A 15,521-nucleotide genomic window follows, 5' to 3' on the forward strand; every position below is an offset into this window, starting at 1 on the left:
CTGGAGAAGGTTCTCATGGTGGCTTGTTATTCTCCAGCTAGTAGCTGGTGCTGTGAAGATAATAGTCAAAAGCAATGCTTTAACATGATCATTATTCCACTGCACAAAGCATTACAAATGGAAAGGAAACCAAACAGACACATGCCCAGAATCCCTGAGCATTAGGGGACCCTCAAAGAGCATATATTAGAAATGAATTATTACCCCATTACACTGCCACACACTACACCCTAAACAAACATAATCCACTAAATGCAAAGTAACAGAACTGAAAATAAGTTATAATAATGAAATCATAAGGAAATCTTTTTGGTGGGTGGATCTGAAGTTGTAACCAATCTGCTTTTGACTGAAGCTAGATATGGGGAGTTAGAAAAAAAAAAACTTTCAAAAGAAAAGACAAGCAGAACCATAAAAAAAATTGAAACGTACTGTAAGATGAAACTGAAAATGTTCCAAAACACATTTCATTCAAATCCAAATAACAAACAATAGGCAAAGATTACTCAAAAGATTTATTAACTCAATCCAATTAAAATAATTTAATCAATATGACAATCATTGCATTAAACATCTCTTTAAAAAAGTAATCCTAAAGAAAAAGATCCAGACGGCAAAAACCACAAACGACGTATAAAATGCTGATCTTAGCACAACTACACACTGAGCATTAGGAAATGATCAAACTAAATACAGAAGAATGAGACGCAGGTGGCAGCAATAACACTAATAACACTGGAAAATGATCGACCTCAGGGGATTAAAATGTGCTGATTCTTACATATTTTGATTAAAAAAATTAGGTGATAACGGTGCTGGTTGGCTAAAGTTGTCGAGATATTTCCCAATAAAGATTTCTAGTTCTATATACACAGGTGAGTATATTTGCCTATGGGAGGGGGTATATGATGACCATGTTGCCTCGTAACTTCTCGACAATGAAAATGGTACTATATAAAAGTTATACATTTATCTTCACTTTGAGATTTGAGATTGTTACCTAACTGTAATTTATTGGTCTTTTATCAGAACCATGTCATTTATCATTCCTGAAGAAGACACATGCTGTCTGAGCTGGACACTGAGTTGTTGCTTGAAAAAGAGCTGTATTTTGGTGTATGATGCTCTGAATAGATGTTTAATATCATAAGCATGAGTGTTTGGTATGAGCTGAACTGCATGGTGAGATGAGTAGAAGGTTCTTGCATATGGTTCTGCCCAGGGGTCCAGAAATGAATCCCTGAGAGGAATAATGCTTTAGATGAATTTAGAATTAGACTTTATGATTACTACCATGATTTATCCATTAACTACAACAAAACTAGCGAGAATGTTCCTGCCAATGTATGCATACACCTCAGGTCATTTAAAATATTGACACTGTGTGAGATGTAAAAGTCAAGCGTGAAGAAAGCAGCGTTCCAGCAGATGGAGCCAAAAGCCAATGGCCCCCTAAAACATACTGAACAGCTCTGTTTTCATGCAGAATTAATTAATCATGTGGAAATGTTTCCTAATTTATATTTTACACAGCAAGTACTATGAATGAGTACATATTTTTTTCCCATGTGCCAATTTGTACCATTTTGTCTGAAATGAGGTACTGCTGAGACAATCGTGAAGGAACTTGTGATATGGAATGAATGTTCAGTTGCATCCATCTTTGAGTTGCTATTGAATTCTTTAGATCTGATTGGTCAGATTGAGATGATTAGTTTGTTTAAATGGTTCCCAGCAAAATCCCAGGTTTATATAAATGTACTCATTCTAATGGGACAATTTTGTTTTTGGTAAATAGATGTTTCTTTAGCAGTCATGAAAGAAGCCTGTTAGAGGTAAGCTGAAACTTTTCTAGAACAGGATTGTCGGGAGGGATGATTTTGTGGTTTCTAACTGACAGGACATTTCTTTAGAATCATTTGTTACATTTGACCATGTTAATTGGCCCTCATTATAATAATATTCAGTCCATAATGTTTACAGGTGTGTGTGTGTGTGTGTGTGTGTGTGTGTGTGTGTGTGTGTGTGTGTTCAATAGCTGGACCATTCTCCTTCTATCAGCTACACCATACCTTAAGCCTAATCACATTATGTGAAGACACTTTATTTTCTTCTATTTATTTAGACACCTTAGTTAATGTATAAATACGTATTATATTTAGTTAATGTATAAAAAAAATTATATATTGTTAATTTATTATTTTTTTAAAACAGCTTGTAAATTGTTTAGATATACAATATATATAAAATGTAAAATATATGAGGTATTATAAATACAAACCAAGTTGATACACAATATATATACAGATAGTATACAAATGGAGTTGGAATTTGAATTGGTCCTCTGGCTTTTAAGCAAATCTGCTGTAAATGTGCAATGTGTTTTGTAGTTCACATACCATGAAATCCATCTGTGATCTGTAATGAAGTTTATATTTAATTAACCAGATATTATCATTTGTAAGTGTTAAATGTGCTCATCTCAAGAGGGTTCATACTGAGGATTACCGAGGAAACCACTTTATCATTATGGACCTCAACTAAAGAATTTCCATTTATCTGTAAGTGTTATGAAATCTTAGGCCACATTTCTGCTACAGGAACTTTTTCAGGAGTCGAACAACTTTTCCAGGAAATTCGCAGTGCATTTCAACCATAAGGTCCTTCTGCACAGCTTTTACATTTAAAATTCTGTTAAAACTTAAACCTCTTTTATAAAGGTTTACTATTATTGTCCAATGGTGTATAGAAATGTAAACTGTAATAAGTGCTAATAAAGGGTCATTAGGCCAGGACTCACACTGCACCATGCTTCCCTGTGCATGTTTTCAGTGAACAGAAAGTTTAGTGGCATGGTTGCCAGGTTTTTAATGTTTGCTACATGAAATTTAGCTAGTTTATATATTACATGTTTGCCAAAATTTTGCCATAATAATTTTTTTTTCTTTACTAAATGTTTATTGCAAAGATTGAGTGGGCATTGTCTTTGTATTCAAAATGAATGCGATGATCTTATAATGATTTCGGCAAAGCTTAAATTATAAAGCTTATTTCAGGTCTTTTGGGTGGTTGTTGAGATGATGTGATTTTGATTATGATAATTGATGATTATTGATTTTTAAAAAGCTTAAAAGATCATTTATTTTACTTATTAGACAATCAAGTGACTGGTCTCCTTTCCCCAAGCCTATCCCTGAATGAAGACACATTCTCTGTGCAGTATGAGTACCTAAAGCTCTTTGGCAATGCATCATAAATGATCAGAGTGTCAGGATTATGTCTAAACCTGCAGGACTACACCTCTCATCAGCCCCTACATGTCACTGATCACTTGCACCTGCTTCCACTTTATAGCTGATTGGCATTTAAATATGGCTTGTCTTCCCATTGTCTCAGTTTTTTGGTTTTCTTTTGTATTTGTTATTGGTGTTTGTTTAAATAAATGTAATATCTGTAGTTGCATCTGTTTTCTTCTGATTGCATGACATAGTGGTGTCTCATAGGAGCAGAGCCATATGGCCAAGAAAAAGTACCAGAGCCCTACTTCTAGAAAATGAGATTCTGAGTGTCAGTTGGAGTTTCTGTGAGACGTAGTCCTATTTCACTAATAGTCTCTGTGGTCTACAATGAGCTGACCTCAGACACATGAATAAAACCTAATGTCTCTTGGTACACCTTGTTAAAGATATGTATGTATGTATGTATGTATGTATGTATGTATGTATGTATGTATGTATGTATGTATGTATGTATGTATGTATGTATGTATGTATGTATGTATGTATGTATGTATGTATGTATGTATGTATGTATGTATGTATGTATGTATGTATGTATGTATGTATGTATGTATGTATGTATGTATACTTCAAAAAGACAGCTATAGAGGCCCAGGTGACCTAATTAAACTTTCTTAACGTGTTGTGATCAGAAACGTAGCTTTAACCTGGGTTTGGTGTCACAGCTAGCTGTATAAGCTTTTTATCATGCTTCTCCTCTCACTGTGTGAATTGATCTTTTGCGTTTTCACACTTCATTTTGAAGACCTCAGATGCTTATCAGGGTAGCTGGTAGCTCAAGGGATCTGAGACAAGCGGTGTTCACTAGTGTGGGTCTTTGTCAAGGTCATTCCACCCTTCTCAGAGCACACTATACCATATGGGCCAAGAGCAAGTCTATTCATTATTGCTTGGATGTGAAAAGGAAAAAAAAAACAGGCTGAACTGTATTTTATTTATTTGGTGTTCCCTCATTTTCAGCTTTCATTTTATCCTGATCAGGGTTTCAGTAGACCTTTCTGAAAGCAATACCTCATATAACACATCACAACACATTTCTAACACATCGGATTAATCCTCTGCAGTGATATTTACTTGTGGTTTGAAATGAATAGCTCCAATAATGGTGGGGAAAAAAGAAAAAGGTTTAGAACGCCAGTGCTCTCATCCCCTAAAGTCTATTAAACCCAATTAGCACATTATCTGTCGGAGCATAACAGATATTATCTCCAAGAAGTCATGACATGTCTTGAAATTAGTCTATAGCAGTGGTGTAAAGTATTTGTGTAAATGTATTTCATTACGGTACTTAAGTTTTTGGCTATTATCTAATTTTACTGCGTATCAAAGATTTGAGCAACGTTTTCTCTCAAATCAAATACATTTATGATTTAATAGATCTTTTTTACTCCACTATATTTGAATTGTCAGTGAGCATTAGAAATTACATTTTACATGGCAGCTTTATCTGCCGTTGTTTAATTTATTCTGCACAAGAAGTGATATTTACTTAAATTATATATTACTAACGGTTCTTTTACTTTGTGACATGATACTGTCAATTTATTTGTTAATAATAAAAAAAAAGATCGCTTTGTCTTTTTTGAGCTTTGTTTCTTCTGGGATGTTCAAGAGGTTGTTGTGTTGATGGTTAATGCAGTGTTCAGGTTTGTATTTTAAAAAAAACTCACAAATAAACTGGTTTTGGCTTTTCACTAACATGTGTGTTGGTATTGAAGGCTAGTGCGTCTTTGAGCCTACAGTCAATACGAGTCAAATACTCGAGTACTGTTCAAATCAGATGCTCTCAGATTTTAATGGAGCAAGTTTTGAGGTAAGGAACCTATCATTTTATTTCAGCATGATCTACACTGTGGATGCAAACAATTCTGTATTTGAAAAAGATTTAGTATGCTTTAATTGCTAAATATGTAATTTTTGTATATTGGGAAAATCCTGTGAGATAATGTTTATGTAGCTTTTTTGGAAGGAGTCTGTATAAAGAAGTAAGAATTAAGTCAAAAATGCTTCCTTATAAAAAATAAAAAAAACCCTGCTTTTTTACACCACCCTGTTGTTGACTATTTTTTACTCAATTCTGCAACACTGCATCCTTGGCACAGATGCCCACATGACCCTGCAGATGCCCAGATGGTTAAAAAAGCAATTACAAATAAATCATGTCAGTGTAATAGTATTGTATCTAGCAGCCCTACAGAATGCAGATCCTCTTCAGCTGCTCTGTCTGGCCATTTGATCAATTCGATCTGTCTGGTCCATCTCAGGGCCCTGTGAGCAGGATTTGCTTTGTAAATGGGTATAAGTGCGTACATGTGTATGTGTGTGTGTGTGTGTGTGTGTGTGTGTGTGTGTGTGTGTGTGTGTGTGTGTGTGTGTGTGTATGTGTGTGTGTGTGTTCGTGTGTGTGCAGTCTTAGTTACAGTTCAGCTTGATCTCATCAGATGGGTGAGATTGGACTCCAGATCCCTGCTGTATGTACGTCCAGTGTCCAGGTTTTCTTCCAGCTGCAGAAGCTGAATGGGAGCTGCAGACACACACACACACACACAGGAGCTGGTGTGGAGGAGAACAGAAATACAGGTTACTTGCGAGGTAACATTGCTACATGCCAGCACTAGAGGTAATGCTTATTTTACTTATAATGATGATTATTTGTCTTGTATATATTGTCAATTAGTCCTGTATGAACCTGCATTGCTTCTCTGTATGTCAGTGTGAGGGATTGCTCTACAGCTGTTCTGCATAGCACAAACCTGTGTGTGTGTGTGTGTGTGTGTGTGTGTGTGTGTGTGTGTGTGTGTGTGTGTGTGTGTGTGTGTGTGTGTGTGACAAATAGATGCAGCAAAGAATTAACCAAGCCACATCAGAAGGTTGTTGAAGGAACAGACACACTCTATATTCAATAACATTTATTTTTCTGATTAATCCTTATTTCTCACTCATCACTATCTAATGGATCTTTCTTCTCGCCGTTGTCTCATCACCTGTTTCTTTTCATCTTCATCTCTGCATCTACACGTGTCATATTCCCTGTGTTCTGTCATCACTGTGCATCATCTTGTGTGTATATATAATTTACACACAATCTATTCATGCTTAGTCAGGCAGCAAGTACCCCGGTTTGTTACCCCTCCCCCCTTTTTCTTCCCCGTGTCTTGCTACAACCACAAAATATAATAAGACAGGCATTGAGGTAGCTGGATGACTGTGTGTGTGTGTGTGTGTGTGTGTGTGTGTCTGTGTGTGTGTCTGTGTGTGTGTGTGTGTGTGTGTGTGTGTGTGTGTGTGTGTGTGTTCCTGTTGATGGGGGTGATGGAGACACCACGTTCCTCGTTATTGCTTGCTTTGCCCGCTCCATCTCTACTCCTGCTGCATAAACTTCCATTTGTTTCCATGGCAACGTTTTTTTTTTTTTTTTTTTTGATCGCACCCCCTTTTAACCTTCCACTTTTCATTCTTTTTTGTTCCCCATTTTCTCTCTCTTTCTCTCTATCTCTCTCACCTCTGCAGTGATGACTGCAAAGGTGCTGGTGTGGCCATGCATATCTAAACATCTGTATAAAAAAGATAATATAATACATATACAATATATATAATAATATAATATATATACAATATAATGTAAAAATGCATGTTTTACAATGTGTTCCAAGGTTCTATCTGGATAAAGGTACCAGATAGAAGCTTATATTATGAACAAATCATTGTCTTACTAATGCAGCATTTTCGTGCTGCTTTGTTCTGTTTTTTTTTAATAGGGGGCCAAGCACCCAGTCCATCAAACTGTATGTTTATACTTTTATTATTACTGTATACTTTCATATGTGAATCTATGATCATCCCTGCCATGATTCATATGAATTCTGGCACAGTACTAGAGAACTTTCTCAGATACTTACACAGCCAAGTTGGTGTACACCGTGCAAGGGCCAGCATTACAGAGAACTTGGACTCAAGTAGTTTGCACTGTGATACCATGGAAACATTACTTTTTTTTAACCGTTTTTCTATGAGCTTTGGAAAGAGTGAGACATATTTACAGCATTTTGGCAGACTTTCATTTATCTCATTCATACAACAGCTATGAATGGCAGCTTGGTGTGGCTGGGATTCCAATGCAGTCCAATGCCTTAACCACTAAGCTACCACCTTCCCAAACACCAGACTCAACAGCATGAGCTGATTAGATTTTATGTGACAGCATGAGCAAACTTTAAGAAAAAATATATCTATATTTTTATTTTAATTACAACCTTATGAAAACAGAAAGTAAATGTTGGATTGTAGATGGTGGAAAGCTGCTAAGAGGAAGCATTTCTGCTTTCTGTTTATTATAATTTATTATTATTAGTGGTTGTGACAAAAGAGGATGAATTAAAGTCGGAGACTTTCAAACGGCGGTTAAGTTCATCCAAGAACACAGGTCTTTGTGTAAAAAAAATATATATATATATATATATATATATATATATATATATATATATATATATATATATATATATATATATATATATATATGTATGTATGTAAATGTCTAAATTGTTATTTTTATTGTATTTGTACTGGTACCTTTTGTACCTTTTGGAATCAACGTTTTGAATTCGTCCTTTTTATAGACAGACATTGTAATCATGGTGTTTATATTATGTGTGTAATCAAAAGACATAAACCATTACAACTAAATTTACAAAAATGTTAGCAATCATTGGTGTACAGCATGCTAACATTCATCGATGCTAATCAGTGAAACCGGAGACTGCAGCGTTTGTGTTTATTAATTTATGCTGTACATGTCGTTTGAATTGATCTCTTTCTCGAAATTCTCGTAATATCTGATCCTGTGCTCCACTGGCACATGGACTGTGATCTGCCTCTTAGCCTTAAGCTGATTTTGACCTTGAATCTTATTAACCACAATTTAAACACCGCAGCTGCCTCAAATGTACATAGAGCCTTTTAAATGCAATAACAATACGCTGTATCACGTTACATACATGCATATACATTTACACATAAAAAGCTAAATGTTTTCTTTTTTTTTTTTTTCTTTTTTTACCATTCATCATGAACATATCAGACAGCTATCATTTTAAACACAGGTTTACTGGTAATCGAAAAAATCTGCACATTAAAATATGGAAAACTTTCATTTAGGTAGTGAGAATGCATTAGAGTTTGTATGGTAGATACTGAACATCTAACCTCAAGAGGCAAATAATATTCAAGTAACCAGAACAAAAGTAATAGCACCCCTATATTGTGTGTGCCTATAGTCAGTGACATGCAATGGCTCAGAGAGATTTAACATACAACCCACTCATGACCGTTTATTCTTTCACCATTTAACCATCATTTTGCCATTTTTGGCTCTCGGTGAGTTTAATAATCATGAAATGGTAACTCGAAGTGCTTATGGCTACCAGTAGAAATAGAATTAACGATTTAGACAACACTGACAATAGTTGACAATAGTTTGAATACTTTTGTGATTAGTGTCATATGACAATATTCATTATATTCCTATAACAGCGTGTTTATTATTGGCACAGTAGTTTTGTTGGAGAGACAGATGATGAATAGACTGATGAATAGAATATACTTACTGAGAATGCTGTAGGGTTTAAGCAGATCAGTAGTATTTGTATCTTATACACATTTTCAAAACATGAAATGAAATTACTAGACAGGCGGACATTAAGGTTGAGCTAGTGTTCATCGGGCAGATTGCTGTGTAGAGATTGATAGCATTAGCAGTATTATGCTGCCTTGGCCTTCTAGCTTCCTGACACTGATTAATGTGGATTTTTATAATGGTTTCTTTGGGTAATGAATGGGAAACAATCAGCTTTTTTATTTTTATTTTGGCTGAATCCTCTTATTGAGCAATGTCTGCTTTGAAAGCAGAACTGAGAGGTTCAGGAAGACTTTGAATAAAGGTTTCTCCATGTAAATGACTAGAAATTTTTGGAAGAGTGTTTACAACACATTCAAAAGCATTGCATGTTTTTTTTTAATAAAAAAATTCATGAAGGGCTTCCACATCTGCAAGGTCTAATTACAGACTTGCTTTTACCAAAAAGTTTATTTTTGTTTGCAGTATGGTTGCTAGAAACAGTCATGTCCTTTACCAACCTGGCTGTTTTTAAAATCTCTCTTAAAATTAATAAGACAAAAAAAGAAGACAAAAAAAAAGCAAAGAGTAAAGAAGGCTTTATTTCTGAGTCCACACATATTGTAGCTTTTACAGTGACTGACAGTTGAAACTCCTACCAGAAATGAGAAACAAATGTCTCCGTTTCCTACACCATGTGTGACTTTATGTAATTAGCAGCTATTACACATGTGAGAGCAGATTCTATTTTTATGTTTAATATATGAATTATTCCTTTGCATTAATAAGTGCATTTGAATGAGTTTGACCCAACACCTTCTGGCCAGTCAGAAACAGGAATTCAGTACTTTGCTATCATTGATATAGAATGCTATAATTACTGAATTCTTTAAATGCTATAATTAATGGATAATGCTTAGTTAAACTTTAATTAATAATGCTAATCACAATAACAAAGATTCTTCTTTTTTCATGGAACAGCAGTTTAATCCTAATAAAAACTTTCCCATCTCATGGGTTTTGACATGCATCTTACATCAGTATTGCTTCATCAAATATTTATGCAATGTTTGAGTGTTGTGGTCAAATGGTCCACCACAGCTGGCGTTCAGATAGAGTGCAAATGATTTCTCTACATAAAACAGCATTTTTTTCAGTAAACCGTGCTTACCTAACATACCCGGGTGACTCAGTCCAATGCAGAACTCTGAATTAGATAATATGTCCGCATTGGTGACTGGACGAGCAATATATTCAGCTGAAAATCAGCAAGGTGCTAAGTTATTTTGTGAGTCCACGTTGGTTGGACGATGGCATACCAGGAGCGTTTCATGATCAATAAGTGTCCAGTGAAATTCAAGCCACATTATTAAAATGAAACCAATAACTTTTAAATAGAACAAAAGCAGCAGCAGTGAGAATGTAGATTAAATTTCATTCAGTCATGAAAGATTGTCTTTCAAAGAATCAGTGATGCTCTGGACTGAAATCGTTCTGCATGCAAAACCAAATAACGTTTGCACCGAACTGTTTGCTTTTCGGTTTGCAGAGAGATTGGAATTTTTATTCTTCATTTATCCCAAAAGGTAACCATGAATGTCTTTACACTCTGATATTAGAGACTTCATACCACAAATTCGCTTCAAAAAGTGTCCAAGACAGGATTTTCACTATTATAAGATTTTTATTGTGATAACCTTATGCAGGGGTGTCCAATCTTTTCCACAAAGGGCCGTTGTGGGTGCAGGTTTTCATTCCAAACCAAGCAAGTCCACACCAAATTCTGCAGTACCTGTTTAAATCTAATGATTTTTGTTTTCAATGACTATCAGGTATGGCCCTTGCTTGGTTGAAGTAAAAACCTGTACCCACACCGGACGTTTGTGAAAAATATTGGACACCCCTGGCATAATGCAAAAGTACTTGAAAAGTGACTTTTGATACAGGTGGATGTACAGCAAGAAGAGATATAAATAACAATTATAAGTATTGTTTTAACAAATTATTACTTATAATATGTCATAAACTAAATTTGGCTCATGGGTATTGACTGGGTTCACATCCACATCTGAAAATGCTACTGAATATAAAGTTGTCGTTCAGTCCAGATTGTATTACCACGCAGGAGAATAATTGTTGGGCCCACACACACACACACACACACACACACACACACACACACACACACACACACACACACACACACAGATGTTTTGTTAGAATATTTAAAGTGTGATTTATTATTTGCATTTTGGAATGAACTAACAATGAAAACATGATCATACTATGCTAAAGAATTACTATGATTTAGGTATTGAGATTTTGCTCACAGTCTTTAATGATAGTGATTGGCATTTTTTTAAGAACAGGCATTAAACATTGTATCCCTGTGTTTCTTTGCATCCTGCAATAACTGGTCACATCGATTGTTTAGCATTGATCTGGAAGGCTTCATAGACTGCCAGTCTCTTGTGCAGTTTCTACAGCATCACCCCCTCTCTGAAAGCATTTCATCACTTGCTCCACCAGTCTCACACCAGGGCAACTTGGTCAAGTCCAACTGAGCCACTTCACCTCTAACTGTTTAGCCAATGTCGACTGCCACTCAACCCTCTCACCAGAATGGAGGTAAAAAACGTATACTTTATATGTTAATGATATAAAAAAGCACTTGTTTTCATTAGTGTATTATCTGATGTGTTTTGTCTGGTAAGACGAGTGAAGACATTTCCAGACACTGCTAGAGTGTGTTAGATGACTGGTGCTTGACTGGAACTTGGCATATGAGATCTAACCGTGACATCTGCATTTGCTGACATGAGCATTTTTTAATGCAGTTTGAACCACACTGCACAACCTCATGATGTTTCTCTGACACCAGCACAAATATCTGCTTTCTCACCATCGGAGTATTTGGACCCTATGCTTCTAGAGTATTAGCTTTCCATTAAAAAACGCATATGACTGATTTGTGAATGCATAAATCACTCAGTTTCACAGCGCTGTTGAATACTCGATTCTGATTGGTCAAAAGGTGTTGAATGATTCTTTATAACAGCAGCTCTGGCAGTAGTTCCAACTGAAAGGTTTATACCACTGTCCTCATTTGAGTTAAATTATTATGGTTTCTATTGTAACAACTTGTTCACAGGGACTTGTATGGAGGACATGCTAATTGAATTAGCTTTATGTGTGCAGCTATGAGAAAGTATTTTGGACAATTATACTGGTGCTTTGTACAGAACAATACAGACTACATTCATTTGTCTTTAACTGCATGAGAGAGTCTGGTGAAGGAAACAAGTGTTTGCAGCTGCAATAGCATAAGTCATAACAGGAAGTTACTTCGTTTAATGTTCTGCAAAAGTAACAAAAATATGTCATGTGGAAATCTTTGTATTTGGTTCATAAATGTATATTTTATCTTTTTTTAAGGTGTTGGTTTTCCATTCAACGAGGAAAAATTTATTTCAGGTGGGGTGAACAGGAATTCAGCAATAATTGGAGGTAGGAACTATTTACATATTCTCTCATCTTTTATAGAGGCAGCAAAGTTTCGCCCCTTTTTGTCCGTCACCTGATACTGATTACACCTTTTTGGGCACTTTTAGGCATTATTGCTGTGGTGATCTTCACCATCCTGTGCACTCTGGTGTTCCTGATCCGTTATATGATTCGTCACAAGAGAACACATCAAACCAACGAGTCCAAAGACGAAGAGCACTCTGAATCGGCCGACACGACTACCGTCGCCACTGAGCCAAATTTCACAGAGACCATTGACGAAAGCAAGAAGGAATGGTTCATATAACAGAATGAGGACTACATCACTTAAAGAAGGATCAATACATATCCCTCCTCCCATTCTTCTCCCTACTGTATGCGTATCTGTCTGTCTCTCTCTGTTCCTCTGTCTCTGTCTCCCACTGTCAGGGAGTCCAGCTTCAATGTTTCAAAAAGTGCAGCTATTTACTATGTGCATGATAGAGCCAGTGGGGTGGGTGAGAATGTGGACCGCAGTGAGATCAATGATTGTAGGTCTGGCCATCTTCAGTTTCTTATGGGGAAAAATGAATGGGAATATAAGACTGAAAAAGCATCCCTTATGATGGAACTTATCCAAGGTGTTATCCAAGCTCTTTGGAAATCCAGAAACAAAATCATATCCAGAGGCTATACATAACTGTTGAGATTTTGATGGAAGCAACATAATAACTAACAATAAAAGTGTTGCCTTTATGATCCAAGCCAGTCAAACATTGCTAAAAAGCCATTTTTTGGAAAATCAAGAGACTTTAGGCCAGATCAGTGCAGGAAGAAATAGCAGAGGTGGTCACTCACAATGCGGCTAAATCCAATCAACAAAAGCACAAAATTTATTACCGCTTTTACAGTTTGTACATGAATCAATTTTGCACTCACTTTTTTATTTTTAGATGATCAGGGCCATCACATCACCAGGTGTACACACATGGTACATTCACTAATTAAAAGCTAAACCTAATTAAACCTGTGGAGAGTTTTTACAGACTAAAAATTGCATCGCTACCAATATTCTTCACCGATCTTTTTCTGATGGACACTGTAATGGAAATTAATTATTATATATGGCACAAAAACACTCCTTAGGTCATCGCATGTGAGCACAAGATCTCAGTATAATAGGTTTAGGGGAAGTTTTATTTTGTAATATGGAGCCAAGGCTACTAAACATTTACAACAATACATTAGATGTGTTGCATTGTTTGTTTTTCCATGACATTATAAAATTTATTTCGTATAAATGTCATCATTAGGTTAAAAAAAAAAAAAAAAGGCCCGATTCCTTGAACTTGATGTTTAAGATCATGTAGGAGAGATGTTTTTCTCGGGCTCGTACCGGCCGGTTAGCTCAGTTGGTTAGAGCGTGGTGCTAATAACGCCAAGGTCGCGGGTTCGATCCCCGTACGGGCCAGTATGTTTTGTTTAAAATATATTATATATTTATATATTATTTATATTATTGTTTAAATCAATTTTAATGTTTCCGCCTCTGTGCAAACAAAAAAAAAAGAAAATGTGTTAACTAAGAGAAGAGTGGCAGGAGTGATTTGGATAAAATGTATCTGCAAGACTGAAAGGAAAAGTTGTGGGAAAGGACTGTGGTAAGACCTGCTATGTTGTATGGTTTAGAGACAGTAGCATTGACTAAAAGGGTGATATGGAGACGGATGATCCGCTGTGGTGACTCCTTTCAAATCACACCTCATGACAAGTCAAAGGAAAGAACTTGCTGCTATCATGGGGCATTAAAACGCAAGAACTAAATCAGCTCTTCTAATACAATTTATTCCTGCACATGCAGCAAATTGTGCAGCTTCTGTGCTACATGTCTTTGTCAATCCTCTGACTTAAATCATTTCAGCTTTTGTCAGTTTCTTGTGAGGTTTTTGGAGGTTTTTTTAAATTTCTTGAAAATACAACCTCTTCAGTCCAGACCCTATGAAGACAAAAACTATTAGGAAAACCTCCATAACCCTGATCAGTGGTTAAACAACAACAGACAAACAACATGTTCAACTGCCAATCAAATTGTATTGATGAATTCATCTAAAGCTTTATTTTCAAATTGTGCAATAGATTTATTGGGACATTCTTATAACCTTCAGGTTGGCTTTGTTAATATGCTTATTCCCGATTTTGACCTCAATTTCGTCCAGGTTTCCAGTCTCTGTTTATTAAAAGCATTTTTGGTTTCATCCCACTCGAAAACCTCTTTTACATGTTTGCAGAGTGTTTTACACGCAATGTCGTTTGGCTCACCACTCTTCCATAAAGCCAAGCTTTTAGGAGCATTCAGTCTATCATTCTCATACAAACAACATCTCCCTAACCTGAGCTGCAGACCTCGCAAACAGCTTTAAAACTACTCTTGGATTCTGGCTTACTTCCCTAAATAATGTCCTCCTTACCTGTTTCTTTTTACCCTGATTTCTTTTTATACATGTCCTCCATAACCAAAGCCCAAATCATATTATTCAAAGATTTTTGGTGTCCACGATGCTTTCTTTTTAAGTATGTTGTCAAAAAACACTGGAGCCTTCCAAGAACGTGTCTTTATACTGAGATCTTGTGACAATTCACTTACACACAGGTTTTTTTCTGCTAATTGTAGTACATACACATTTGGTTTAAGGTTATTTCCAGGTTTCTTTCTGGCAACTTAGAGTGCTCCTGTAGTATTCTTTTACTGTGTAGCACTATGAAAATGAATAAAAAAGCTTGTAAATGGGACATGTGAAAAACATCTGCGCTGAAAATACAGGCATTAATTGTGCAGAAGAGTTTTCTACCATCTAAGTTTAGTCCTCTCAGCTATTGCTATCTGCCAGCAAGACTACTATGGTGTGTGCCAGTAATGTCTGGGTCTTTGTAAGCATCTTTTCCATTTCTTGAAAATGCAACAGTTTCCTTTTAGGGTTCTTTTCCACTTAGGGAGCCAGTTCAGCTTTTCTCTCTGCAATGATGACCTTGATCACAAGTAAAAACAGGGAATTATGTGAATTCCAATATCAGTGTGTGCCAGAACTAATTTAAGGATTTCAAAACTTTGTACAAAACAGTACACAAAA

General features: G+C 35.9%; 1 protein-coding gene across 1 annotated transcript; it reads left to right on the top strand.

Moving 5' to 3' along the window:
* The first annotated feature begins 11,108 nt into the window (after positions 1 to 11,108).
* Positions 11,109 to 13,528, top strand: LOC310721391 (contactin-associated protein-like 2). The gene is made up of 3 exons (XM_083533058.1): positions 11,109 to 11,538; positions 12,346 to 12,417; positions 12,522 to 13,528. Exons 1-3 carry the CDS (start codon positions 11,502 to 11,504, stop codon positions 12,719 to 12,721), a joined length of 309 nt encoding a protein of 102 aa, XP_083389184.1. The 5' UTR covers positions 11,109 to 11,501; the 3' UTR covers positions 12,722 to 13,528.
* The last annotated feature ends 1,993 nt before the right edge of the window (positions 13,529 to 15,521 follow it).

Source organism: Silurus aristotelis (genome assembly GCF_946808225.1).
Source record: "Silurus aristotelis genome assembly, chromosome: 27".
Lineage (NCBI taxonomy): Eukaryota > Metazoa > Chordata > Actinopteri > Siluriformes > Siluridae > Silurus > Silurus aristotelis.

Coding starts and splice junctions, on each gene's coding strand:
- LOC310721391 (XM_083533058.1), top strand. CDS start 11,502: ATGTCGACTGCCACTCAACCCTCTCACCAGAATGGAG. Junction 11,539..12,345: donor ACCCTCTCACCAGAATGGAG/GTAAAAAACGTA, acceptor TCTTTTTTTAAG/GTGTTGGTTTTCCATTCAAC. Junction 12,418..12,521: donor GAATTCAGCAATAATTGGAG/GTAGGAACTATT, acceptor GGGCACTTTTAG/GCATTATTGCTGTGGTGATC.